The 25,209-nt window shown below is 33.6% G+C and overlaps 2 protein-coding genes and 1 pseudogene across 7 annotated transcripts; 1 reads left to right on the top strand and 2 right to left on the bottom strand.

Annotated features, from left to right (window-relative positions):
* The first annotated feature begins 10,052 nt into the window (after positions 1 to 10,052).
* LOC133859876 (sirohydrochlorin ferrochelatase, chloroplastic-like) lies at positions 10,053 to 13,663 on the top strand (annotated as a pseudogene).
* A 102-nt stretch (positions 13,664 to 13,765) lies between these two features.
* LOC133859875 (chaperone protein dnaJ C76, chloroplastic-like) lies at positions 13,766 to 16,544 on the bottom strand. Its single transcript, XM_062295431.1, has 6 exons — positions 16,316 to 16,544; positions 16,030 to 16,213; positions 15,301 to 15,493; positions 15,018 to 15,124; positions 14,301 to 14,502; positions 13,766 to 14,166 (listed from the first exon to the last, which is right to left on the bottom strand). The coding sequence occupies exons 1-6, from the start codon at positions 16,513 to 16,515 to the stop codon at positions 14,024 to 14,026; spliced, it is 1,029 nt and encodes a 342-aa protein (XP_062151415.1). The 5' UTR covers positions 16,516 to 16,544; the 3' UTR covers positions 13,766 to 14,023.
* A 4,597-nt stretch (positions 16,545 to 21,141) lies between these two features.
* LOC133861076 (F-box/kelch-repeat protein At3g06240-like) lies at positions 21,142 to 23,115 on the bottom strand. Of its 6 annotated transcripts, none has more exons than XM_062296780.1 (2): positions 22,755 to 23,115; positions 21,142 to 22,601 (listed from the first exon to the last, which is right to left on the bottom strand). In XM_062296780.1, the coding sequence occupies exon 2, from the start codon at positions 22,576 to 22,578 to the stop codon at positions 21,427 to 21,429; it is 1,152 nt and encodes a 383-aa protein (XP_062152764.1). In that variant the 5' UTR covers positions 22,579 to 22,601; positions 22,755 to 23,115; the 3' UTR covers positions 21,142 to 21,426. The 6 variants fall into 6 exon arrangements, with proteins under 6 accessions (XP_062152764.1, XP_062152765.1, XP_062152760.1 ...); XM_062296781.1 differs by having other exon boundaries at positions 22,771 to 23,115; XM_062296776.1 differs by having other exon boundaries at positions 21,143 to 22,655; positions 22,755 to 23,114.
* Positions 23,116 to 25,209: the final 2,094 nt, after the last annotated feature.

Genomic DNA, 25,209 nt, shown 5'->3' with positions numbered 1-25,209 from the left:
GATACTTGTAGTACTCTGCCTTTTACAAAAAGGCATAAGTAAAAATTTTAAATTTTCACGTGACATTATGACATTATCATTGGCAGCGGAATATAAATGTATCCAACAGACTTGGAATTGAATAACACATCAGAGTTTCTAACTGAAATACCTCGAAATGGATTAAATAGTGTAATTATTTAATTACACAAAAAATAGTACTTGTGCCACATACATCACAGATAATCTACAACTAACATATTTCTAGTACCATTATTATAAACCAATAGAAATATAAATATTGTTTCTGAATATTAACATAAAGAACCATAACATAATAGTTCATAAAAAAGGAGGCAACCTAGCCTCAAAATCCGTCATCAAGATCCTCCTAAGAGTCTAGTTAATCCCGATACTTCTCATTCTTATACCTATATTAATTAATAACACATAGAGAAACAGTAACACAAAAATACCTAAGTGAGTCTGTTGTTTCCAATAATAATATGAATACTGATTTATTTAATAAATGCAATATAATAGAAATATGGGTTTATAGTCACATGCATACGCAATATATGGTCCATGGTAACTAATCATAGTCATACATTGAATATAAACGTAACCATAAAGCAGTAATATGACAGTTTGAAATGCAGAGTTTTAGGTATTTTCCTTTTTTCACTCATCTGTTGGCCTAGGCACGGTTAGCGTCTTATTTGAAGCCTGAGCTTCCTCACTTTAACTTTTAATTATAATCTTTGGGAGTTTGGGCTCCTAGAAACCTGGGTTTCTCTGGTGACCTAAATACACTAGTTTTCGTATTTATTATTCTCTTTTTGGGTACTTCCTCATTTACCGAAAACCTAGAAACTCAAGTGAAGTTTCATGTATTTACTGTGGATCTAAATTCGCCAGCTTGTTATTAGACAGATTATTAAAATAATAAAATATGCAAAGTCACATGTGCAAACAAGTAAATAAAGCAGTAGTTATAGGAAAAATTCACCCGCTTCACCTTCAGTAAATATAGAGATACTTACAGTTTACGCTTCAAAGTTTATTCACAGAAGCTGCATAATTATATCCATACATTAATAAACTATCAAATAATACTAGGTGAATCTACTTATTTCTTTATTTCATAATATCTTGATTTGCATTATATTTCAAATCAAGATATTACTTATTTAAATCATTCTTAAATGCAGCTTAGTGGAGAATTGAGATATTTTCCTTTTTTTTTATAGACCTCGAAATATGGTTCAATCTAATAATATATTAGCGAGGTATTTACTATTTAGGTAAAAGGGAATAAAGTTACGTCTCCTTTTTTATTTTTCTTTTTCTTTTTAAATTTTTTTTGTGGCATTGGGACCTTATTTTGCTATCCCTAAAATTACTTTCTTTGAGCTCAATAAAACCATATGTAACATGGCGCTCGAGCTCGCCTCAGTGTGGGCTCGAGCGCACATCACACTTTTTGGGCAATTTAGCCTAGCCTCGAGAACTTTTTGTGATTTTGTCAAATCTCTCTTCGATCTTCAAGAATCACCATCTGGGTCTAGTCTTTTTCCCGGTGACACCAAAGCTTTACTAACAATTAGGCTCGCTTGGTCCAAACCCATGTTGTTACTATAGCATTTGCTGCTGCAGAATAAACTAATTTAAGAATCGGATCACATGCTCGGTAAGGCATGAGTTCTAGAAAGAAAAAAAGAAAAAGAAAAAAAAAGGTAAGCAAAAATCATATTTTATAAATTAACCTAAGAAGCTATATATCAAATAAACGGTATATTACGAAGGTACGTAGAGAGAGATCTAACACTTACGAGTCTTTTCATATGTATTATATTCATGCATGGGGTTCGATCTAGACTTCAATTTAACCAAAATTGGACATAGACATAATTAATCGGTTAGGAAGACTTTAAATATTTTATAAACCTCAAGCCAACTAAGCATGGATTTTCCAAAAAATTAACATAAATCAACTATTTGCAAATTCCATTAATCAGGATATACTAGAAAATTATTGAAGACCAAATTTCAAAGAAATTAAAAGACAAACTTAAAAAGAAAAATAAAATATATACCTGTATATATATAATTTTTCCCAAAAGCTCCCATGCATTCTTGATCGAGATGAAAATTAAAGCAAGCATTATATATTCCGAATTTCATGCAAAAGTAAACAACAAAAACTAAACAGATCGATCGGATGTTGGGGGTTGAACGAGTCACAATTACTCGCTCCTTGAGAAAACCAAACACCGTAACATCAGAAGCCCAACAACCATCGATCCTCACTAAACTACGTACATACCCAAAAGCGCGCCCAAGTAAAATGAAGAAAGCACGCGAGCTCAACAAACCCATACGAAAAACTCAAATCCATCTTTTCCATTTTGAGACTAACATGGCATTCAAACAATGCAAAGAAAGAAATAAAAACAAGATGAAAAACAATGTTGTACCCGTCGTCGTTCAAGAGCGAGAGGCGAGAGTACTCACGTTTAAAATATTTACTGTTTTCTAATGTCTTCTATATTTTAAAGACAGCTCCCATCGCCCTATTTTCACTTAAGACTGGTTACAAGCTGGAATACTTGTGCTATATTAGTTGTGCCTGTAATTTTGGTGTTAATACTTGTCTCGTTTAGGCCCTTAGCATTGTCGAACATTTCTTGTCCTTGCTTTCTATTGGGCCTAATAACTCGATACCCGGTCTATTGACCAATCTGCCCAAGTACATCAGCAGAATACCACACCGGATCCCCTCCTCTTCCATGCCAGTAATGGTTTTACTGGAGTAACAGGAGCTAGGAAACACAACAATCGGAGAGCCAACAATGAGAGTGTACCATGGTCGATCAAGTGTTCTAGCTAGCACATTTTTTAATGGCACAAACCCTGGTTCCACTAGGTTGTGTACTCCAATTGTTTAAATTGGCCATCCCTGCTGGATCTCTCCTAAGTCTGTTTTTGTCCAACAAATGGGTGCACTAGTACTGGCCGGGTGTTGTTTCGCCTTCGCGTATTCAGTTCCGTTGTTAGAATATTTGTCATCTAGATAAATATAAACTCCTTCAAAGAATTTTTTTTTTATACAAGTGATAAATGCGAAATAAATTGTTGCAGTAGATTTCGTAAGGTACAATTATGTGAATCGGTGGTATTTTGATGGTATGTATTTTGCTATTAAAGTAAGTTGGTTTTTTGTTGAAAAAAAAAAAAAAAAACACGAAGGTTTAAGAAATTGCATCTTTCCCATGGATACAGATGGTTACTCAAATTTGACTCTAAATGCATTCAAAATTCTCCTTTTACCCATTGTGAGAAACAAAATTAGTATATCACTTGTTTATCTTTAAACTATTTAAGCAGGATTGGTTTTAATGCTACCAACACCCAGTGCACAACTGCCACTTCACATGCAAGAAATGACACCATACGAACAAGGAGTTATTTTTAACACCAATATTTAAGAGAAAGAAGTAGGACATTTTTTGGAATATTGGCCAGCATTTTCGTCTAAACAATGTATCATATCCCACAATAACATGGGACGGAGCACACCTAATCTAGATTGCTATTTTTTTTTTTTTTTTTTGCTTTTGCTTTTATTTGTGTTTGTATCTATTTCTTCTTACTCCACCTATTTTCTGGCTCAAAACTAAAAGTAGAGAAGACAGACCTCACGCTCAGACTCACGGATGGAGGGACGCGAGTACTGATAAGCAATGCCGTAGCTGATTTTAATGAAATCGTAAGACATCCAACCCAAACGCATGGCGACACGTAACCTAGAAAGCCATACACAAAACACACCATAAGAGCAAGATAAAAAGACCAAATACCTAATTACAAACAACTAGAGCAAAACAGTATTTATGGAGTAATGTTTTCAACAATTTAAATTTATATTCGAATTGTTTGCAAGAATAACAAAAATTAAATTAAATCTAAACCATTAAAAAAATAATAATTTTTTTTTACAACTCCCTAACTAAATCCATTTAACAAACAAACACCTTTCTTTTACCAAATGAAAAACAAAAACCAGAAAGAGGAAGGGTACATGCAACCGGTTGTCAACCTTTAATGGAATAACACGATGGGATGGGAAGGCTGGCTAAAATGATTTAATGGAATATCATTAATGAGTCCAATTATAGTCTAGTAGTAAACATGGAAGAAATCAATAATGAAATGAAATTCAGTGAGGCAAAAGGCTAGCAATACAAATATTTATGTAGTCCGATCGGTCTGTAATTTAATTTTATGTCTTGGTGAGGAATCTATTTCCTCCTGCGTGGGAGGTGTTGTTTAGAGGGTTTATGGCTGATGCCCTGTTGGGGGTGCTGTTTGGTTTGTTGTTTAGGTGTTGTCTTTGATTCTGTTGAAGCTTTGTTTTGACTTGTCCTCGATCTGAGTCTAGTCTTTTATGGTGGTGTACGTTTCTGACTAGTGGTCTGTCCTTGAGCAGGTGTTAGGTCCAATTTTTACTGGAGCGATTGTAATCTTGTTTGTGCTTTATAAAAAATTTAGTTCATCCAAAAAAAAAAAAAAAAAGAAAAGAAAAGAAAATAAAGAAATGTGTTTTTAGCAAAAATCTTCAGCAGTTTCAGATTATTTTGTCCAGCTTGCAAGATTATTAGTAATAAAAAATTAAAAATTAAAAAAAAAAAACTCTAAAGCTGGTGGGAAAACACATTGCCACATAAATAAGGTGGTAAAAAGTTGTATATTTAGGTAGTGAAGAATCTTATCTCAAAAAGCACATATCACGTGAAAAGAACATAGCAAATTGGGTGTCCCTTTTTTTTTTTTCACTGAACGATCTTCAAAGGTATTTGAAGTGAGTTTTTTTAAATGGTAATATAAAGTGATTGATGTAATATAAAGATTAAAAAAAAAAAAAATTTTGAGATTTTTTTTTTTTTTTAGTAATAAAAAAAGAATTGATATGATATAAAGAACAAAATAATTTGGGAGAATTTTACCTGTAATTCTTTATCTTTAATCACTTTTGAATAAATATAACAAACTTAAAAAAATGTCAATTTATGATATCGATCTTTTAATTTTTTAAAATTTCAACATTCCGTTAGAATTTTCCGTTAAATTCTGTTAAAATTTAAAAAATACCCATCCTTTTAATGAAAAAAAAAAAAAGAAGAAAAAATTGCTAGGATTTATGTACTAGTAGAATTTAATAGAATTTGCAAAAATACTAATGCTAGAAAGTGAACAATTTGGTTTAAGGTTTAGGGTTTAAATACTAAACAATTATCCAACTAACAAAATTAAAAATAGATATATACCCATCCTTCTGGATAATTGAACTTGAACAGTTATACGTACTAATACACTTTTTTTGTTCTATTTAATGAATGAAGACGCATGAATAAGTCGACGTTGATCTCAATGAGAAATTTCCAGTCATATGTTCTAAACTTTTAGATGTTATTTTAATGAAATATAATGAAAATCACAAATATTTCAAGGTGAAGTTGGCTCCAATGCTAGAAAGTGGACAATTTGGTTTAGGGTTTACGGTTTAGGCTACAAAGCTAAATAATTATCCAACCAACAAAATTAAAAATAGAAATATACCCATTCTTCTAGCATTTGAGAATAATGATGATGCACGCCACGTTTCGTTTTATACGTAACGTGGATAATTATTATTTTCAAATGCCAGAATAATGGGTATATATCTATTTTTAATTTTGTTAGTTTATGGATTACAATTAATGTTTGATTGTGGTTATATTTAGTTGTAGTAGATTTTGTAAAGAACAATTATGTACGTGAATTTGGTGGCCGGTATTTTGATGGTCTGTATTTTACTATTAAAGTATGTTGTTTTTATTGTTGGAAAAAAAAAAAACCGAGGTTTATAAAATTGCATCTTTTCCACGGACACAGATGGTGACTCAAATTTGATTCTAAATTCATTAAAAAATTCTCCTCTCACCCATTGTGAGAAACAAAATTAGTATACCAGTACTTGTTTATCTTCAGAACTATTAAAGCAGGATTGGTTTTAATGTTACCAACACCAGTCACTACAAAAAATTTAGATTTTAGTAACCTAACCTTAGTAACGTGATTTTCAAGTGACTAAATCCACAGTTACAAAAATAATTTTAATAACGTGAAAATTGACACCACGTTGCTAATTAGTAACGCGCAAAATTTCACATGCTCAATTTTTTGTAGTGAGTGCACAACTGCCACTTCACATGCTAGAAATGCCACCATACGAACAATGAGTTCTTTTTAACGCCCATATTTAAGAGATTAAAGCAGGACATTTTTTTGAATATTGGTCAGCATCTTCGTCTAAACAATGTATCCCAAAATAACATGGGACAGAGCACACCCAATCTGGACTGGTATTTTTTTGTTTTTTTTGTTTTTTAAAGAAAAAAACCCTAATATTAGCTAGGCTAAGGACCACCTTGCCACATGGGCAAGATGATCAAGAATTATATCTTAGGGTGGTAAAAAATTATATCTCTTTAAAGAGGTGTAGTGTTTTAAAATGCAAGCTATTCACCGACTAATAATAGTTGACTAAGGAAGCTAAAATGTGTTATCAGAGCATCCTCATCAAGCTCTTCAAAATTTTCTCTAAATTTAACATAAACAATCTACTTTTTTGATTTTATCTCTTACTTTTGAAACACTTCCTACATCAAACTCTCTAAATATTTCTCCATTTTAATTATATATTGTTTTTTATTAGTTTAGAAACCGACCAATTTAACTGTATGAACATCAAAATTTCCTACCAAAAATAATCTCACCAAAATCGGCTACCCAGAGAATCGAAATCTCAAAATTAACCAAACATCAACACAATACCAGAGAATCAGCCAAACATCAACACATGCAATACCAAAATCACTATATCGGTCAAACCAATTCGAGCTCAAACACAAGATGAATCGAAACCCTAAATTCAAGGTCAAACACGAGATGAATTGAAACCCACAATTTCAAACCCTAAATCAATTGAAAACAATTTATGAAACTCACATTTGGGAAGGGAAATTCGAGGTCAAACGCAAGATTGTCTGGGTTCTCGGCGTTGTCTGGGTTCTCGACTTTCAGGCGTTTTGGCGTTGTCTGGTTCTCGGCGTTCTCAGCGTTTTGGCGTTGTCTGGGTTATCGGCGTTCTCTGTGTTGTCTGGGTTCTCGGCTTTCAGGCATTTTGGGGTTGTCTGGTTCTAGGCGTTCTCAGCGTTTCGGTGTTCCGGCGTTGTTTGGATTATCGGCGTTCTCGGTGTTCTCTGCATCTATATCGTCAACCTTGTCAAGCCCAAATTCTCAAAAAAGGAAAAGGAACAAGGAAAGGAAAGGGCGGCCGAGGAAGAGAGGGGAGAAATCCTCAGAAAAGGAAACAGAACAAGAAAAGGAAAGGAAAGAGGCACCGAGGAAGAAAGGGGAGAAGCGGGAAAGAAAAAAAAATTATTAAAAAACAAATGGCGTGAAGAAATCTGGAGCCAAATTCGGAGATGGATTCTGACATAACTTATTTTGGTGAAAGGATGAAGAGCTTGATGCAGAGGTGGTTTTCTGAAATTTCACCAAAATTTGGTTAAACATTTGAAATGCCGAGTTTGATGAGGATGCTCTCAATTGGATACGATGAAAGCTAAAAGTTGTCCAACAACATCTGATTATTGATGACAACTTTAAAAACCTTGAAATATCAACTGATTTTGTCTTCCATTAAGCCATTGTTGGATGCTAAGATTCATTCAAGGAAAAGATAAATGCTAAAGGTATTAAATTTTTTACCAATAGATGGATATCAAGATAATGTGAAATTTATTCATTAGAGATGATCAAAACAATTAATAAAAATAAATGATGTGGGAACCAATGAATAAGCTTCACATTATCTTGGTATCCATCTCTTGGTAAAAAATTTGGTACCTCTAACATTTCTCAAGAGAAAATGGATACGGCCAGACTCCATTTGTCGATCACTAAAGCAATGATTGTGTGTAGGGTCTTATAAAATGAAAAAATAAAAAAATAAAAAAAAATCCTAAAATGTCTATGTTTAAAAAAATTAAAAAAAAAATTGCTGGTAAGCTGATCCATGGCTGACCCACAGCCAAGCCGTGGGTTCCATTTTCTTTTTAGAATTTTAATAATTTAAAAACTAAATACATGAGTATAAATGACATTTCACATATACTCCGCTTGATTTAAACCCAAAACATAAGGGTATGAGTGATATTATAATTTTTTTTTAAAGTTTGATACACTAAATAGAGTTTTTTTTTTTTTTTTTTTTTTTTAACTTTAGGGAGTGATTGAAAAAACGATGAAATTTTATGAGGGTTAAATGAAGTTTTCTATAAAAAATTTCTCAAAATTAAGTTGGAGGAAATTCATCTAACCTAATTTTAATAGGATTAGAGAAACATGTGATTCTTATATGTGTTTTTTAAAATGCGTATGATCGTACTTTAATGACATATGTAAATTTAAAAGTCAAAGTGTTAATAGATTGAGTTTGAATAATTTTTTTACAACCCGATTTTGAAGAAAACTTTGCTCCTTCGGAAAGAAAAGAATTGATTTATCGAATTGAGATAGACTATAGCCTATAGGCTGTTGCTTTGGACAAAATCTAATGGTTTAATTATTTTTTTATTGGTCTTTTGTTTAAGACATAACATGACTTGTTAAAACTAAGATACCTAAGATCAAGATATAACAAAGCTATGGTTGAACTTCGATGGGTTTTAATAGTGATTTGCAAACAAGCTCACGTACTAAGACCCCCCCTATTTGGAATCCAAATAGATGCTTTCAAAATGGGCAATTATGGATATTCATCATGTGTTGCGTTAATAAAATATGTGTCAAAATTAATGAAAAAGACGAATGCATTATCAGGATCAAATGATTGTTATTATTATTATTTTTTACAATATGATCAAATGATTGTTATTAAAATAATAAGAATTCAAGAAAACAATAAGAAATGGAGAAGGCTTTCTCAACCCATACATCATCGCATGTCACACATATAATCTAGAGTTGAGATGGACTATGATGATCTCTTGGCAGTAGAGACTATATTAATTCAAAATATCAAATTAAAAGTCACTTCTCATAATCTATATGTATGAAAACACAAATATTTTAAGACGAAAATTGAATGAACATAATACATTTGAATTTTTATGGAGCAAATGAAGTTAGACTTTGAACTACGTACATATATTATTATTATTATTATTATTATTATTATTATTATTATTATTATTATTATCTATATGAGAGATGAGACCACCCAACCAAAAAGAACAAACTATGAGCACTTATTATTTTGATTAATTTATTGTCTTATTTAAAAGTGAAATGCTATGTACTATACTTTTATTCAACATTCATCTATGTGGTACTCCTAAATTGCAATCCCTACTTTAAATGGTCAGAATTTCCTCTGAAAGGACATATTTCACGTTAAAGAATGAACGCTTTTTTGGCAAATCGGTGGGCAACTTCTTTGCCATTACGTTTTACATGACTAATCCTCCACTTTTGTAGACAACTAAATGCATATCAAGTATCATCAATGAAGGTACCATACGTACTCTAATTCATACCATATTTGAACAACACTTGAACTACTTGGAAAGTATCACCTTCCAATTATACAATTTGTAAACCTAACTCCATGCAGAAAGTCACAGCCGTTAAAACCACCGAAGCTTCAGCAATAATAGTGTCTATGATATATATGTTGAAAGCTGATAAGGTTGTCAACACCTCACTCAAGTTATCTTTAACAAGCACACGGCCGTTACCATCTTCCTCGATGTGCAAAAAATTATATGTATTTTTAACGTCCTCAATTTAATAGGCTAGTTGAAAGAATATAAGGAAAACTTTGTTTAACATTAATAAAAGTGGGTTATCACTTTCAACCGCTTGTGTGATTGTGAGTGCTGATTAGACGGTGCCGTTTCCAGAAGGATTTATCCTGTGCAGCTTACGGTGCCGTTTTAGTGACTCCTATTCCTCGAAATCTCCCAAATCGCCGAGCACCACGTTTGTACGTACTCTTACCAAAGAGACCCGTGTTGCTGGAAGGCGATAAGTTGAAAAGCCGTTTGGCGCCATACCATATGTTCGACAAAATTCCCGCGAGAACACAAAGCAATCACGGGCGACAAAAGCACAGAATCTGCAAGTAGCTCCAAGCTTCCTTAAATGGAATCCTTGTCAATCCATACTCAATTTACCGTTACGAGGTACTAAAAGATCTTTTATAATTTTTGTTTGTTTCATATGTTAACATTCAATTCCACTTATAAAAAAAACATTCAATTCCTATTTTTTCTTTCTTGCTAATCTCTTTGTTTTGGGCTATGAACTTTCGCTGGCCTTGACGCGGTAAAAGGTCCGCAGTGAGCAAAGCAACTAGAACCCACCTTACCTGGACGCGTCCCAAGTTCATAGAATTGCCGAGGGGTTCCTCGAAAAGCAAATATTTGTCGAGAAGGCTGTGTTTGAGCAATGGAAGTGATGGGATTAGACGAAATCCACATGGGGTTGGTGAGACAGACGGCGTGATCATCGTCGACCATGGTTCGCTGCGCAAGGAATCGAATCTCATGCTAAGTGAGCTCTAAACTTGGTTCCTTTTTTTTACAAGTTTTATTTTTTGACTATTAGAGTAATGGTTCTGGTATTTGATTTTTCAAGGTTTTATTTTCATAACAAGTCCAATTCTTGGCTTAGATTGTTCATATTAGAAAAAATGAATGTGGGCTTAGGCGCTTAGCTTATTTTATTGGTAATGTGCTCATTATGTTATCTTGTATAAATTTTCAGATGAGTTCGTGGCCATGTTTAGAGAGAAAACCGGATAACCATAACCCAATTGTAGAGCCTGCTCATATGGTATTTATCTATTAATTTTTTTTAAAAGGAAATGAAATTAAAATTTTAATCTTGTTTTATTGTTGAAAGAAATACGAACTTACTTTATTTGAACGGAGTAGTTGCAGAGGGAGCTTTTGTTTTGTTTGTGATGCTCATACGGAAGTATAACCATTTATTATGTTGTTTTTACATGGTTAAGTTTTCAAAGGTTTTGATTCTTTTGGCTTTAAATGCTTTCGTTGGATTTTCTCACTTGCAATTCTAAAGCAACTATCATAGTACAGTCTATTTTTTTCATTAGTGTGTTTTACCTTAATCCTTTACACAAATTACCCGTCTTCTTCTGCTTGAATATACCAGTTCAAAGTTCATATATCTGCTTATTTGTCACTATCGATTATTTTGTTTTGTGCTGCTAAATCCAAATGGAGATTATGAAAGTTGCTCATGTTGTGCTTTATATTTGTTTCAATGAGGTTGATTGTTTGGATCCTCATTACGCAGGTTGCTTAAATGCCACAGCATCCGGCCACTTCAGGAGCTTTTGTTGCCTGAAGTACATTAAATGATCTTTTAGCAGCACCAACTAGTCTTCTTCTTCTTTTTTTTTGGTCTTTTCCTCGGCATTACTTAGGACTCCATCTCTTCTTATTGAACACAAGAATAGGAAAAAGTGTGTATCCCTTGTTCGCTGTTAGTGTAATTGGCAAGGGTGTGCTGTTAATATTATAGTAATGCTCAGAAATGCATGAAGAATGCATTAACAGCCAGCTTAAAAGAAGTCATCTTGTACTTTAAAGAAAAAATTTACAGAACTTTTCTCCACATGTTAGATAGTTTGTGTTCCAAACATAGCTTGGTGGGAGATTTCTAGACTCTCTCTGTCTCTTCCCAAAGTAGAATAACCTTTGAAAAGGGTGATCTTATTCCTGTCCTTGGTTCTACTTGCTGAAGGTTAAGGAAAACAGAACCATTTTCAGTTTCAGCTGAGCTTCGGTGCTGAAGTTCATTTGTTATGAGTATAATTTGGGTTTGCTAGCATTCTCATTGATTGCCTTCTGGTCTTTGTGAGCTAGACATACAAACATGTGTAGGTTAGCAATGTAAATGGAATCTAATTGAATATTTCAGTATTTTTTTTTTTGTAACTATAATAATTTTTCATATTATTCCCCTATTAGCGGGTTCGGTTTTGTATAATCAAGTTCGGGTCAACTCAGGTTAACCCGTTTAATAGATGGGCCAATTCCAAGTCAACTCGCTTAACCCATAGGCGACCCACATAACCTGTATAAATTAAATTATATACATATTTTTTGCAATTAAAAAACAAAACCCTAAAAGGTTAAAATTCATTTTTAAAATTCATAAAGTCATAAAGATTATATTATTTTTATTTTTTTTATTTTTTTTTTGCATTTAAATTCATATACATGTCGAAACGGGTTAGCGGATTGGGTTTTATCACCCACTAATTTAAATGGGTAGTTTCGAGATTAAGGGGTTTGACCATTTTAATTAAATGGGTCAGGTTCGGATTGACCCATATCGGGTTGACCTGTGAGTCGACCCGACACGCCAACATGAATTGCCAACCCTAATTATTGTCACAAAGCTGGTTGATAAGAACTACTCTCATCATTTTTATTAGGTTTTAGTGCATGTAGCAATACTACTTGGTACTCTTGACTTTTGTGTTGAATAGAATGCTTTCTTGCTTTGCATGGTTCTTTATGTCTTCAAAGCCAGTTTCTCATTTATTCCAATATCTTTAATATGAGTAGGAGTTGGCAGAACCATCTATAAGAGATGCATTTGGTTCTTGTGTTGAACAAGGCACAAATCGTGTGATTGTAAGCCCATTTTTTCTCTTACCTGGACGACATTGGCACAAGGTAGCTAAGTTTGCTTTCCTTTGAGAACTTGATTATGAATCTGATAGAGAATTGATTACTATAATTTATATATATATATCCAAGATCGATTAAGAAAACCTAGTCGATTGCTCATACTTTTTGTTATTTTACAGGATATGCCTTCCTTGGCTGCTGAAGCTGCAAAAGAACACCCTAATGTGTCATATATCGTAACTGCACCTCTTGGTCTCCATGATCTACTTGTGGTATAAAATTTCTTCTTGTTCTATCCGGCCAACTTCGGAAAAAAAATCTCTTAAGCTTTGTCAAAAGTTCAAACTGTCTCAACTTTATGATTGGGCTATTTGCTTTGTATTGATTTTTTTAGATCATTCACATATTAGTATATTTTGCAAATTTTCCAGATTACTTTTATAGATTCCATAACATAATTTCTTTGACGGTCATTGCTAGTTATATTATATTTAGATCGACACAGCTGGTAGTCATTCTAAATTTAGATTTTTTTCTTATTGCAGGATGTTTTGAATGATAGGATTCAACACTGTTTAAGCCATGTAGCAGGAGATGCAGAGTGTGCAGTTTGTGCTGGTACAAGCAAATGCAGGCTCTATTAAATTTAGAAATTGCAGAACAAAATCATATAAGGGCTCTCTTACAGTGGGGAGCCATTTCAGCATTCATCTGGTAATTGGACATACAAAGAATCATGCAATTGTGTTCTGGCTATGATTTAAGAGGATGTGCAATTATTTGGAAGAAATCAGTTAAAATGGAACCTTTTGTCAAGTCTTGTATGCAGGGATGTTGCTGTTGGATATCATCAAAGTGAGAAACATGACATGTCTGCATCCACTCTTTATCAATCTTAAGTGTTTTGCATCATTTGAGTTTGCAATGCTCCTGTGAGGCTAACTGGATAAAGATAAAGATGCTGCTCTAATGGTGTTGGGGTGCCCCTGCAAATTTTCTGACTAGTCGTGTTGTATGCAATAGCTATAACATTAAATAATCTATTTGCTTCCTTATTGTATCTTGGTTCTATTTTCATTATACGTAAGTTGTAACCAGTGCACTTCTTCCTCTTTTCTAATGGTGCATCTGACCCGAAACAGGATCTGTACATTTAATATTATAATTGTCTAAATTCGTAATTTAAAGAATTATCTATAATTGACTTCTCTAGGCAGCTTTCTCTGGAGACTATATGATCAAATCACATTTGCCTATCTTTGCGTAATTTAGTCTCTGCTCAACATGTTTGATCCAAAAATTTCTCCCATCCATTTCCATAGTCTTGAAAACCTCTCCATCTTTATTTTCATGCTAGCGTTAGCTCGGGCCTCGGCTTGAGCAGGGGTTTCTTCTTCAGTAGTTGCCCGTGCTGCAATTATACCTTAATTACTTGAGAACAGAGTAAAAATGCAAAGCATATAACAAACAAACAATTTGTACTCTTTATTGTTGTCATGAGTTATAGCTCATCTTGTTAGATGGTAATGAGGTGAAAGTTACTACCATTTCTTTGAGTGCCAGCTTGCTGATTCAGCTGCTTGGTGAAGGACTTAGCTGCCATAAATACATTTGCAGGTCTTTCCCAACCTCCTCCAAATACGCCATACCCTTCTTTCAGCTGAGGCTGAATCATGAACTCCAGTACTGCCAACTCTTCTCTATCCACCCAATGGATGCAATTCACAGGGCATGAACCAACTGATACCTGTAAGTTTCATTTCCGGGTCTTTATACACAAAGTGATGGGTGGGACCTTTTTAGAGGAATGCCAAACAAATTTTTTTTATTTTTTTATTCTTTTCTTATTAGGGGTTGATTCAAGGGTTGATGAATAATGCTATACACCACACTTTTATCTCACTGGCAGTGTCACATTAGCAAAGTGAGATAAAAGTGTGGTATATAACATTTTTCATGGTTGATTGACACTGTTACGTTAGCAAAATGAAATAACAGTATGATAAAAGTGTAGTTTTTAGCATTACTCTTATTTCAGTATGAATAATGCTACATATTATAATACTAAACTGTCATCCCACTAGGTTGATGTAGTAGTGTTCATCAGCTCTTAGATCTTAGACAAGCCATTGTTTAAAAAAAAAAATAAAATAAAATCAAGGGCTTATGAATCTTGTAATATCAATCCAATGAAAATAGATGTGTAATATATAGCGTTACTCTTTCAATACTTAGGACCATGATATGTGATAGGCGGTTTACCTCAATTTTTTGGTTATCATCTCCATATTGAACTTTGACTCTTGCACACCCGAGAGCTTCATCCATTTCGAAAGTGTTACTTGCATGGTGTACACATTCTCTGCACCCTGTCAACAGTCCAATTGCACTGGGTAGGGAAACGCCATGCTATATGTATATGTGTGTGTGTGTGTGTTAAATGACTATGAAGAAATTCTGTGGTGAAGAGAAGAAAGAGAACAAAAATCCACGATTGGAAAATGCTGATAGACAAAAAGAGCAGAGTTTTGCGTAGGGAAATGACCTATGCATGCATTTTCATCCACAAATAGAGCTTGGGGTCTCAAGGGCCCTTTCCATGAGCTATAGCCTAAGGTAGAGTAGTTTGTCCCATTTGGTACTCTCATTTGACAAATGGAAGCATCATACTCCCTCCTCTGATCATCTCTCATCAGCACCTTATAGGCCTCATTCAGCATTAGAGCATACTCATTTCCCTAAATAAATATTGAACACCCTCAATAAAGTTAGCAGTAAGCTACAGTATTTTCAATTTAGTGCTGATAGCCTTATTGCAGCTTTTACTAAAAAGTTTAGTTACAAACTGACCCAACAAATTGATTAAGCTAAAAAATTAATTTATCAATTTAATTAGTTAGTGATTGACTTCTTAACCACAACTCTAAAGCATTTCACCAATGAATTGTTACGTCAATTTGTAATAAGATTATAATAAAAGATATATATACTACTCTTAAGTGTTTTCCTTTTGAATTTAAATAGGGCTTTAAAAAATGAAATTACAATTCTATTTCTCCCGCATCGCTATATATCACATTTTTATTTGATAACTATTTCACAATGCTGACATGGTAGTCCTACCTAACCCTTGAATTGTTTTTCAGTAAAGACTGATTTGACGGTGGATTGGGAGTGTCACACATAAATATTTTGAGATAATTTCTAGCGTTAGTGGACTGTTATTCTATCTGCCTACACAGGAGAATCAGGAAAACAATTGAAAAGAAATGACCTTTTGGCCTGCAATATCTGGGTGATACTTCTTTTGCAACTTCCTGTAAGCTTTTTTGATTTCCTGGGAGTTTGAATCAACAGAAACGCCAAGCAACTCATAGTAATTCTTCTTCTCTGTTCTTGCTCTCCCCCCTGCCCTCTTGTTATGGTGACATCTGATCACAGTGCATCTCTGCCCCCACCTTTGAAAGCCATTGAACAGAACAGGAGTGTTAGTGAGTTCGCATACAAAATTCATGTACAATCTAAAATCAAATTTTGTACAAAATTCCAGGCTTTGTCACCTTGACAGGGGCTTCTTTGTATCCAAATGGCCATGAATTTGGAAAGCTATTGGCGCTGAATTTTGGCCAACTGGGACAACAAAGACCGACATACTTCTTTGAGGATCTTTTGAGGTTCTCTCTGTAGCCAAACGGTTGAGTACTCGGAAGCTATCTTCAGCCCTTTCAGGAAGAATGAAACCCTTCGTAGATATTTCCATTCATGATTCATGGAATCAAGAGCAAGATATTTTCTCGACACCTTTTGCCTCTTTGTGGTCCAGTGACCAATTATATCTTTCCACGTTGGCAGACAAAACGGCCGGGACCCACTTTAAGAACCTATTCGACTTGAACGACCTCGTTTGAGGCTCAATTACATAATAATTTTATTCTGAGAAATCACCCCTTGAAACCTAGATAATACCTATTTTATTTTTTTGGTTCAAATTTAAAAAGAAAAAGTACCCCTCAAATTACCACTATATTTTTAATATATTTATCAAATTACCAATTGTGTCAATGTCTCCTTAAACTTTAAAAAAAAAAATCTCGATGTCCTCCTAAAGCTAACAAAAAAGACAAAAATAACTTTAAAAAAGTTTTAATAAGACAAATATATAATTATAAATTTGAAAAAAATAAATAAAACTATTTTTTTTTTAATATTGAAAAGACTGAAAAAAACATTTTTTTTTTTTTTAAAAAAACGAGAAAAATGAAAATCCAAGGGGTAGCCCAAACTGAAAATTATATTTACAAAATCTTTAAAAAAAAAATTGAAAAACTTTGGTTTTTATTTTTTAATTATATATATATGAATTTTTTTATATATAATTTTTACAATTTTATGAAGGGTATTTTTGTCATTGTAACTTGTAAGGCACATTGACATTGTTTGGTAATTTAAAAAAAAGACATTAACATAATTAATAGTTTAAACTTTGAAGGGTACATTGATAATTATTCGAATAATTAGTTTAAGTCGGCGTGTATACTTTTTTCAATTTAAAATTAGTGCATTTAATAGTATATATAATTTTACTTCTTTTTTTTTTTTTTCTTTTTTTTTTAGCTTACTTCTCTAACGAGTTATACAAAAAATTGTAAAGGTGCTGTAGGTTTACTCTTTTAACAAAATAGTGACTCATTTTCTCTAAATAACATTTCAAAATGTGGGAATCAGTGTATTATCACTTTTGTTTCAAACACGACTTTTATTTTGTGTTCTAAATTTTCAATTTTCCCTATTTTTTTAATAGAAAAACAAATAGTTTACACTTTCTCCTTTATTTTTAAACTCATTTTCTCCAATTCCATTTAAAAAAAAAATTGGATAATTTTTTTTTTTAACCCTTCAAGAAAAATATCACAATTAATCTAACGCCGTAAGTTTTAACTTAACTTATATATTAGTATCAATAGTTGCATAAAAAAGATTTGATCTTTAAAAGTTTATATATATATATATATATATATATATACACTTTTGTCTTATTTTCTTTTTAGTATACTTCTTTTTTTTTCTTTTTCTTTTTTTTTTTTTTTCTATTAAAACCTTACAAAATGACAATAAAAAAAAGTTTCACTCACAAGAAAATTTGAGTGGATGACTATGGTGGCTGAGGTTGGGTGTGGAGGGGAAGAGAGGTGGGTGATTAGGTAAGGAGATTCAGGCTGGTTTGATCAAACTATTCTCTACTGTTTTGGACCGTTGGAATTCATTTTGCTGACGTGTCGAAATTTAAGCCACAGATCGAAAAACTAAACTGAATGTGAACTATATTTATGATAGCGCCAAATGGCACTTTAATACGACGGAACAGTGCTGTCTTTATAGGTTGCGATGACATCAACCTAAATAATTTCCGTGGCAATATCTAAAAGGAAAAAAGATAAACGGATTATCTGGGAAAGCTAAACGACGACAGTTTCCTTATTTTTTCTTTTAAAATAAAAATCCAATATTCTTATTATTGTAAATTCTGAGTATAATGTTAGATCCGCTTAAAGATCCATTGGAGCCTTTGAAGAAGAAGCCTCTTCAAAGACCATAAATGTATCGTGAAAATGGCTAATACAGCTAAATCTCTTCGTCCAATTGCGCAATCTCTCGTTGTGAAAACCTCTTCTTATGCGCCAATCTCTCATTCTAGAAAATTTTGTGACTCTCTCTCTCTCTCTCTCTTGGGATTAGACAGAGTTTGCAGTCCAATAGATTTGGGTTATGAAGTCCAACAGATTTAGGTTAAGCAAAAATAGAAAAAATAACAGAAAAACAGAATATATAGTTAAAAAAAAAAAAAAAAAAAAAAACCCTCCAAATTCGAAAATCAGCGACGCCAGAAGTGGAAGTGACAAAGACGTGGAGGCGCGTGAGATTTACGTGTGGGCTCGTAAGAAACAAGTTATTTGTTTAGCAACAATTTAAAAAGAAAAATGATTTTTCTACATCACATTACCCTACATTAATCCTACACCAAGACATATAGAATGTGAAACTTATGTATGTGGGTTCCATATACATGGGTCTCACACTCAATATGTCTTGGTGTATGATTGATGTAGGATAATATGATGTAAGAAAAACACATCCCATTCAAAAAAGAACGCAACCCAACTCCTCTTATCAAGAAAAATGTTGTACAGTAAAATCACAAAGGAGTTTCGGGAAAGAGAAATCTTTGACATGTCTACTTTTTTTATTTTATATCAAAAGGCGCCCAGAGCTGGTTTCAGAATTCAACCAACACACACCCACTCTATACATCAGCATCTGTGTTTTCCTTCTTTACAAGATAGATTATAGTCCTGTTCTTTCTCTCTTCATATCAAGTATTTATGTTTTCTAAATCATTTAAATATAATTTTTTAAAAAAATTCTTTTCGTATTCTTAATTTTAAATATAATACAAAAAAATACATACCCAAACTATCTTAAGGATGATTGAATAAGATAAATGCTACATACACTTTCAATTGATCACTTCCTAAATGGCAATGCAAATTATCATTGAATTTTATAATTAAAATTTTGATTTAATGATAATTTGACTAATTTCCATTGCCGCATTAGGAAGCGTGACATTGAAAGTACATTCAGCATTTATCATTGAATAAACTTGGTATTTTATATAACTCAAGCAATTCTTATGTTTGGGTGTTCTTGAGTGATATGACAAATTAAAAGCAACTACTATTTAGAAAAAAATAGGTCGTTAACTTCTTGTGTTTTTCGTCATACTTTAAAACCTTAATTTTAAATTTAATAGATTTAAAAACTTGAGTTTATTATCATTATAAATTCGAGACATTTATTAGATTATCTGTCAAATAGATATGAAAAATACTATTATGCCAATTCAAACTTTTTTTTAAAAAAAACACAGGTGGCTCGTGGCCAACCCCAAACTCATGAGTGGCTACGAGCAACCTCCTTATTGAAGGGTGGCTCGCGGTCACCCCCAAACTTAGGGTGGCTTGTGGCTATGTACCCCCAAACTTGGCACTTGCTGCAAGCCACCCAACCAAGTGCTAAATTTTTTTAGTAAAAAAAATAAATTATCATATGGGAATAATTGTAATTTTATACATATTGTGTCACTTATTTGATGAAATACCAAACATAGGTCATGAATTTAAATAATGGCTTCACATTCAATATAAAGTTGATTTTACTCTAAATTTAGAAATCAATATGCATGGACATGAGTAATGGTTACTATAGTTGATTCAGAACTTTAATTTCATCTTTGATTCCAATTAATTAGGTGTTGGATGTTGTTTCCACATGAAAAAATTACCTTTAATTATTTGTGCAGATTAGACTCCAGCATTTGTTTTCAAGATTCTAATTTCTTCTTCCACTCTCATAGATTATGGGTGAATCTAATTGCTAAGATCATCAAAATCTACAATGTTTTTGTTTTGTATGATAAAATAAATCAAAGCAATCATGTGAAATTTTCTAAATTGACTTGCAAATTCTCAGCATTGCAGATATTCAAGCATAAAATGCTGAAGATCAATGTCAAAAGATAACATATTTAAGAGGATGTAAAGCTGATTCGTCCCCAAAGAAAAGGAAATAAAGCTGAGAAAACCTCGTCATAATGTCCAGCAAAAGCACCTAAGCCCTGAATACCTAGGAGGGAACATATCATATCATCAAGAAAAAAAAATAAGAGACCCAATTATATATAAATGCTAGGGGTGTATATGCGGGCTAACGGGAGTATAGTAGCCGCTTGCATCCATTATCCGCAACTATAGTACATGCAGGCGGATGCAATGAATGGACAAGCGCATGATATTTGTAGAATTGGATGACCAAAGAAATTCAATTGCAAATAGAGAAAGCATATATGATTTTGTGGTAGTATGACAGCTCAGAGATGACAAATATGAGAAGCGTATAGAAAGAACCAAAACTAAATGCATGCTCCACTCTCAGGGAAAACTACAATAAATAATTGTTAATGGGAAGAAATCTCAGGGTGAAGAAATCTGAAGCTCAACACTTCTCTTATGCAAAATTATTAGGCCAAAACCTAAGACTTTATGTCGACTTTTGATCTTTTTCTCAAGACATTTGATGGCAAACAGTGAGGAATCATGACCAGCAAGTATAAACAAAAAAACCATATTGAATCTGTCTGGTCTGGTCAGTCTGGTGACAACAAAATATAACCCAAAAACACAAAAGCCTAAGCTTTTAGCTCATAAAACAACAACCATTAGCTGAGTTGCTCATTACCCAAAAACCAAAATCAACTTAAAACACAATCTATATTCTCTACCCCAGTATTCTGAGATACCAAATACTAGATAAACAGTAAGAACACCATATCAATTAACATGATTATAATTCAAAAGGTTGATATCAAAGACAATAATATTACATACCAAAAATCCACAATGATAAACCAAAACAGGGGAAGTTACCTTAAAAAAAAACATTAAGCGATCTGAATGGTAACTTATAGTAAATCAGGAAATTTTAATATGATTCATAATCCTATATTATGCACACAAATTCAGGAATCGTAACAATTAGAATGTGGAAATAGCATCAAGTAGCTGCTTTTCTCTGTGCGCTAAATACCACCAGACGAATTCCCCTGTCAGTGCTGTCACCTTAGAACTCGGTCAGCTGCACTCAGTAGAAGAAGGCTCTCCACATGAGTATCCAAATGAATATTATCTGGGCAACGAATGGGAAGATCCAAATATCCTCGGCTACTTGGACTGAAAGAATACAACATTTGACCCTTTTGCAATAGAACTTCATCACTCTTTGTAAAGCCTATCACCCTCTCAAATCCCCCAATGCGAATATCAAACAGCTTACTCCAAGATTCTACTGCTCCATACTCTTTCATCACCCACACGGCCTGAGACGCCTCGTTGCCATATGAGACACGAGGAACAAGCGCAAGCAATCCATCAACTAGAAACACTCTAACGTCCAAGTATTCCACCCCTTGTAAACTCTCAGGCATGCCCACTTCACCAAAGGCTTCATCCTTCATATTAAACCACACAATCACATTGCGAAAGGGATTCTGGTTCCGTCGAGTATTTGCGGGCCAGTGAAGTGCCCCATTCACGAAAACCGATGAGGACCACATCTTGATGATGTAGGGAGGACCGCGGGCAGTAACGGAGCGCCATATGCCGGTTCGAAGCGTATAAACCTCAACCAGAGGTGAAACAATGTTGTCATTGAAAGCAATGAAAGGATAGTGATTAGTGCCACGGGGATACACGAGCCTCACCAATTTGTAATCATCGGTCATCGGCTCATACCCAAAGCCAACAGATTGGTCAAACGAACCGTGAAATTGAAGATTAGGCTTCGGAAGGGATATGGCTTTTTGAATAGAAGGGTTCCAGAGAACACATGACCCTCTCTCGTTATCAAAAAATGCAGTGGCAAGACAAAGTAGACCATTAGATGAACCAACCAAGTGCAATGAATGTTCACCGTCGGGATCATACAATTCTATGCGATCTGATGGGTTTGCAAAGAAATCCCCCATCTTTTCTACTTGTAGATCTGATGGATACAGCAGGACGGTGTATATGGTATAGTTATCGTAGACAAAAAGGTATGGCTGGTGCTGGGAGTTGGAAAGAGAGCGATTGAGGTGGGCGGCGATGAAGTTGGGGCTGGAGATAAGAGAGCACCATTCCTTTGAAACGCACCTGAATCGGATGAGCGACTTCACCGGCAGTCGTGAGAGGATGTCGGAGATAACCTCGTTTGGGAGCCGGTCTGACATGGAAGAGAGCGGCCCTCACAGTGCTGAAGAGAGAAAATGAAAAGTTTTTGATGACCGATGAGAAGGAAGGAAACTAGCTGCGAAAGAAAATCAGAAAATTCAGGCTATATGCCATGCATATTAGAGTAGTGTTTGCTACATATAATATTAGATAGGCATTTAATTTTTTCACCCACCTCACCCTCACCTCACCTCAGTATTTTGCCCAACGGAAAGGGGAAGGTGAAAATCTATCATCAGACGGTGTCTGAATCCTCGTTATTCTCACCCGCGTCAATTACCTTTGCATTTATTTGCTTTTAAAGCTCTAATTTTTTGAAGAATATAAATAATGTTTGAAAAAGTTTCAAACATTATTTATATTACTGATCATCCCCTCTGATAGGCATTTAATTTTCTCTGAACCCTGAACCTACTCAGAATTGACTCTCCTACTGCCAGTGGCAGTGGCAGCGTCAACGAACTGCATGCTGCTGCGGCGGCTCTCGCCTCTGCGTACGGTGTTTGAAAAACAAAAGAGAAGAAGGGGCAAATCTGTAAAAAAGCGAAAAATGCTAGCTGGCCTTTTTGTCGTTGTCTTGTGCAGATGTACAAGTGGTCTTCGGGGGCTGGAAATGTCTTTTCCTCTCATAATATAGGCTAATGCTGAAAGTTCACTTGACCATTCCAAGACTCCTACGGCATGTGAAACTTAATTGATAGGACCCTTCCTATCATAACTTGGACGACTCTCTCAAGGAAAGAGAACACAAAGTGATTATTAAATAATTAAATAATTAAATTTATTTTTTTCAATCAATTTAAATTTTTAAAATAAATAATTTAAAATGGTATCAAAAGTTTGAATTCTAACTCCATTTGTCAATTGACCTCTCATTTAATTAAAATATTTTACTTGTGTTATATATTACCTATTAAAAAACCCAAAACTTCACAATTACTGCCACAAAGAAAAATTCAAATTACATACATTAGATATGACCAACAAGCATTTTGCCATGCTCCAGAAAAGCCCCCCAAAGTCGTCCCAAATATAAGGATCTTTGTCTCTGACATTATTTAAAATTGAGAAAGATAAATCGTCCTAATTATTTTTTTAACCTTAATGGTCCTAGAAATTAAAAAAAAAATCCAAAACTTTAATTTTATTTTATTTTTTTATTTTTTTTAAAAAAGAATTAATAGCTTTCATTACTTAATCAAGAAAATAGAGCTGATTGCCCTAACAAAACAGTATCATAAATGATGAGTCATCTATCACTAAACCCAATTTCTTATACCATATGAAACAGTCGGCACATTCCCAAGTTTCTGTTTTTATTTTCGATAGAACCTTCAATTAAAGACCAATAAACAATGAAGGATTTAATTGTGGGCCTTAACATGCCCAAATTGAAGAATCGAAATATGGAGGAGCCCGACCTCATTCAAAAGCTCAGATTATTAATTTATTTGGTGTTTGAGAAGCGGACATGGATTGGCCCTATGCTTCAGTGGGCTGGACTGGACTGGACTGACTAATATTTGTCAGTAATAAATATAGCTCGTGTAGCCCATATCAACCAAACAAACTGTACTTCCATGAAGCCCTAATAAAAAAGCAAATGAAAACACCTTCTGCAATTTATCCAACTAAGAAAATTAAAAATAGATATATACACATCCTTCTGACATTTGAGAATAATGTTAATGCACGTCACATTTTGTTTTATACGTAACGTGTATCATCATTATTCTCAAATGCCAGAAGGATGGGTCTATATCTATTTCTAATTTTCTTAGTTGGATAATTGAACAACTTGAATAGTTGTACGTACTAATACAATATTTTTTGTTCTATTTAATGAATGAAGACATATGAACAAGTCGACATCGAACTTAATGAGAAATTTCCAAGCATATATTCTAAACTTTTAGATGCTATTTTAAAGAAATTTAACGAAGATCTCAAATATTTCAAGGTGAAGTTGGCTACAATCCTAGAGTCATGGAGCATTAAAATCTTATATTTAGAGGGTCCTTAATTGCGAGAACAATAATTAATTGAATTTGAAATAATTATTATTAAATTTTAATCAAATAATAATTAATTTAAAAAATCACGTGACATTTTGAACTCCAAGATGGATTACTCTTAATCCAACTTAATTATCAATATAATGCATAATCATTATCCAAAGTAATGCATATAAAGAGAGCTAGAAATTAAAAGAAATTTAATAACTTCGGCATACATGCATGTAACATACGGAACGGAAATGAGACTTCACCTTACGTATATATTTTTTTAAGGCTTGCAGGTCATGGTTTGATGTTCTAGAAGCTTTATTCGAGCTCAGTAACCATAACACAGCACTTGAGCTTACCTCAGTATGGGCTCGAGCGCAAATCACACTTTAATTTTTGGCAATTTAGCCTTCAGACTTTTTGCCATTTTGTCAAATCTCTCTTCTTCAAGAATCACCATCTGGGTCTCGTGCTCGAGAACTCGGCCGTTGGAGCCAACCTAGTGAGAAAATGAGAGACAAACCATTTTCATTAATTAAAAAGTAATTAAAAAGTTTTGAACCTTCCTTGCTAGCTAGCTACAACGACCATATAAAGTAATAGAGTAATTAATGCTAGAAAATA

Source organism: Alnus glutinosa, chromosome 2 (assembly GCF_958979055.1).
Source record: "Alnus glutinosa chromosome 2, dhAlnGlut1.1, whole genome shotgun sequence".
Lineage (NCBI taxonomy): Eukaryota > Viridiplantae > Streptophyta > Magnoliopsida > Fagales > Betulaceae > Alnus > Alnus glutinosa.
The sequence above is the reverse complement of the archived record's forward strand: the minus strand, read 5'-3'. Positions and strand labels throughout refer to the sequence as shown.

What these genes read in the sequence shown, in the direction of transcription:
- LOC133859875 (XM_062295431.1), bottom strand. Translation starts at nt 16,515, where the DNA reads ATGGAAATATCTACGAAGGGTTTCATTCTTCCTGAAAGGGCTGAAGAT. An exon ending in GGATGAAAATGCATGCATAG is followed by an intron (nt 15,125 to 15,300) that starts GTCATTTCCCTA and finishes GACTGTTGACAG; the next exon opens with GGTGCAGAGAATGTGTACAC. An exon ending in AGCTGGCACTCAAAGAAATG is followed by an intron (nt 14,167 to 14,300) that starts GTAGTAACTTTC and finishes GTATAATTGCAG; the next exon opens with CACGGGCAACTACTGAAGAA.
- LOC133861076 (XM_062296780.1), bottom strand. Translation starts at nt 22,578, where the DNA reads ATGTCAGACCGGCTCCCAAACGAGGTTATCTCCGACATCCTCTCACGA.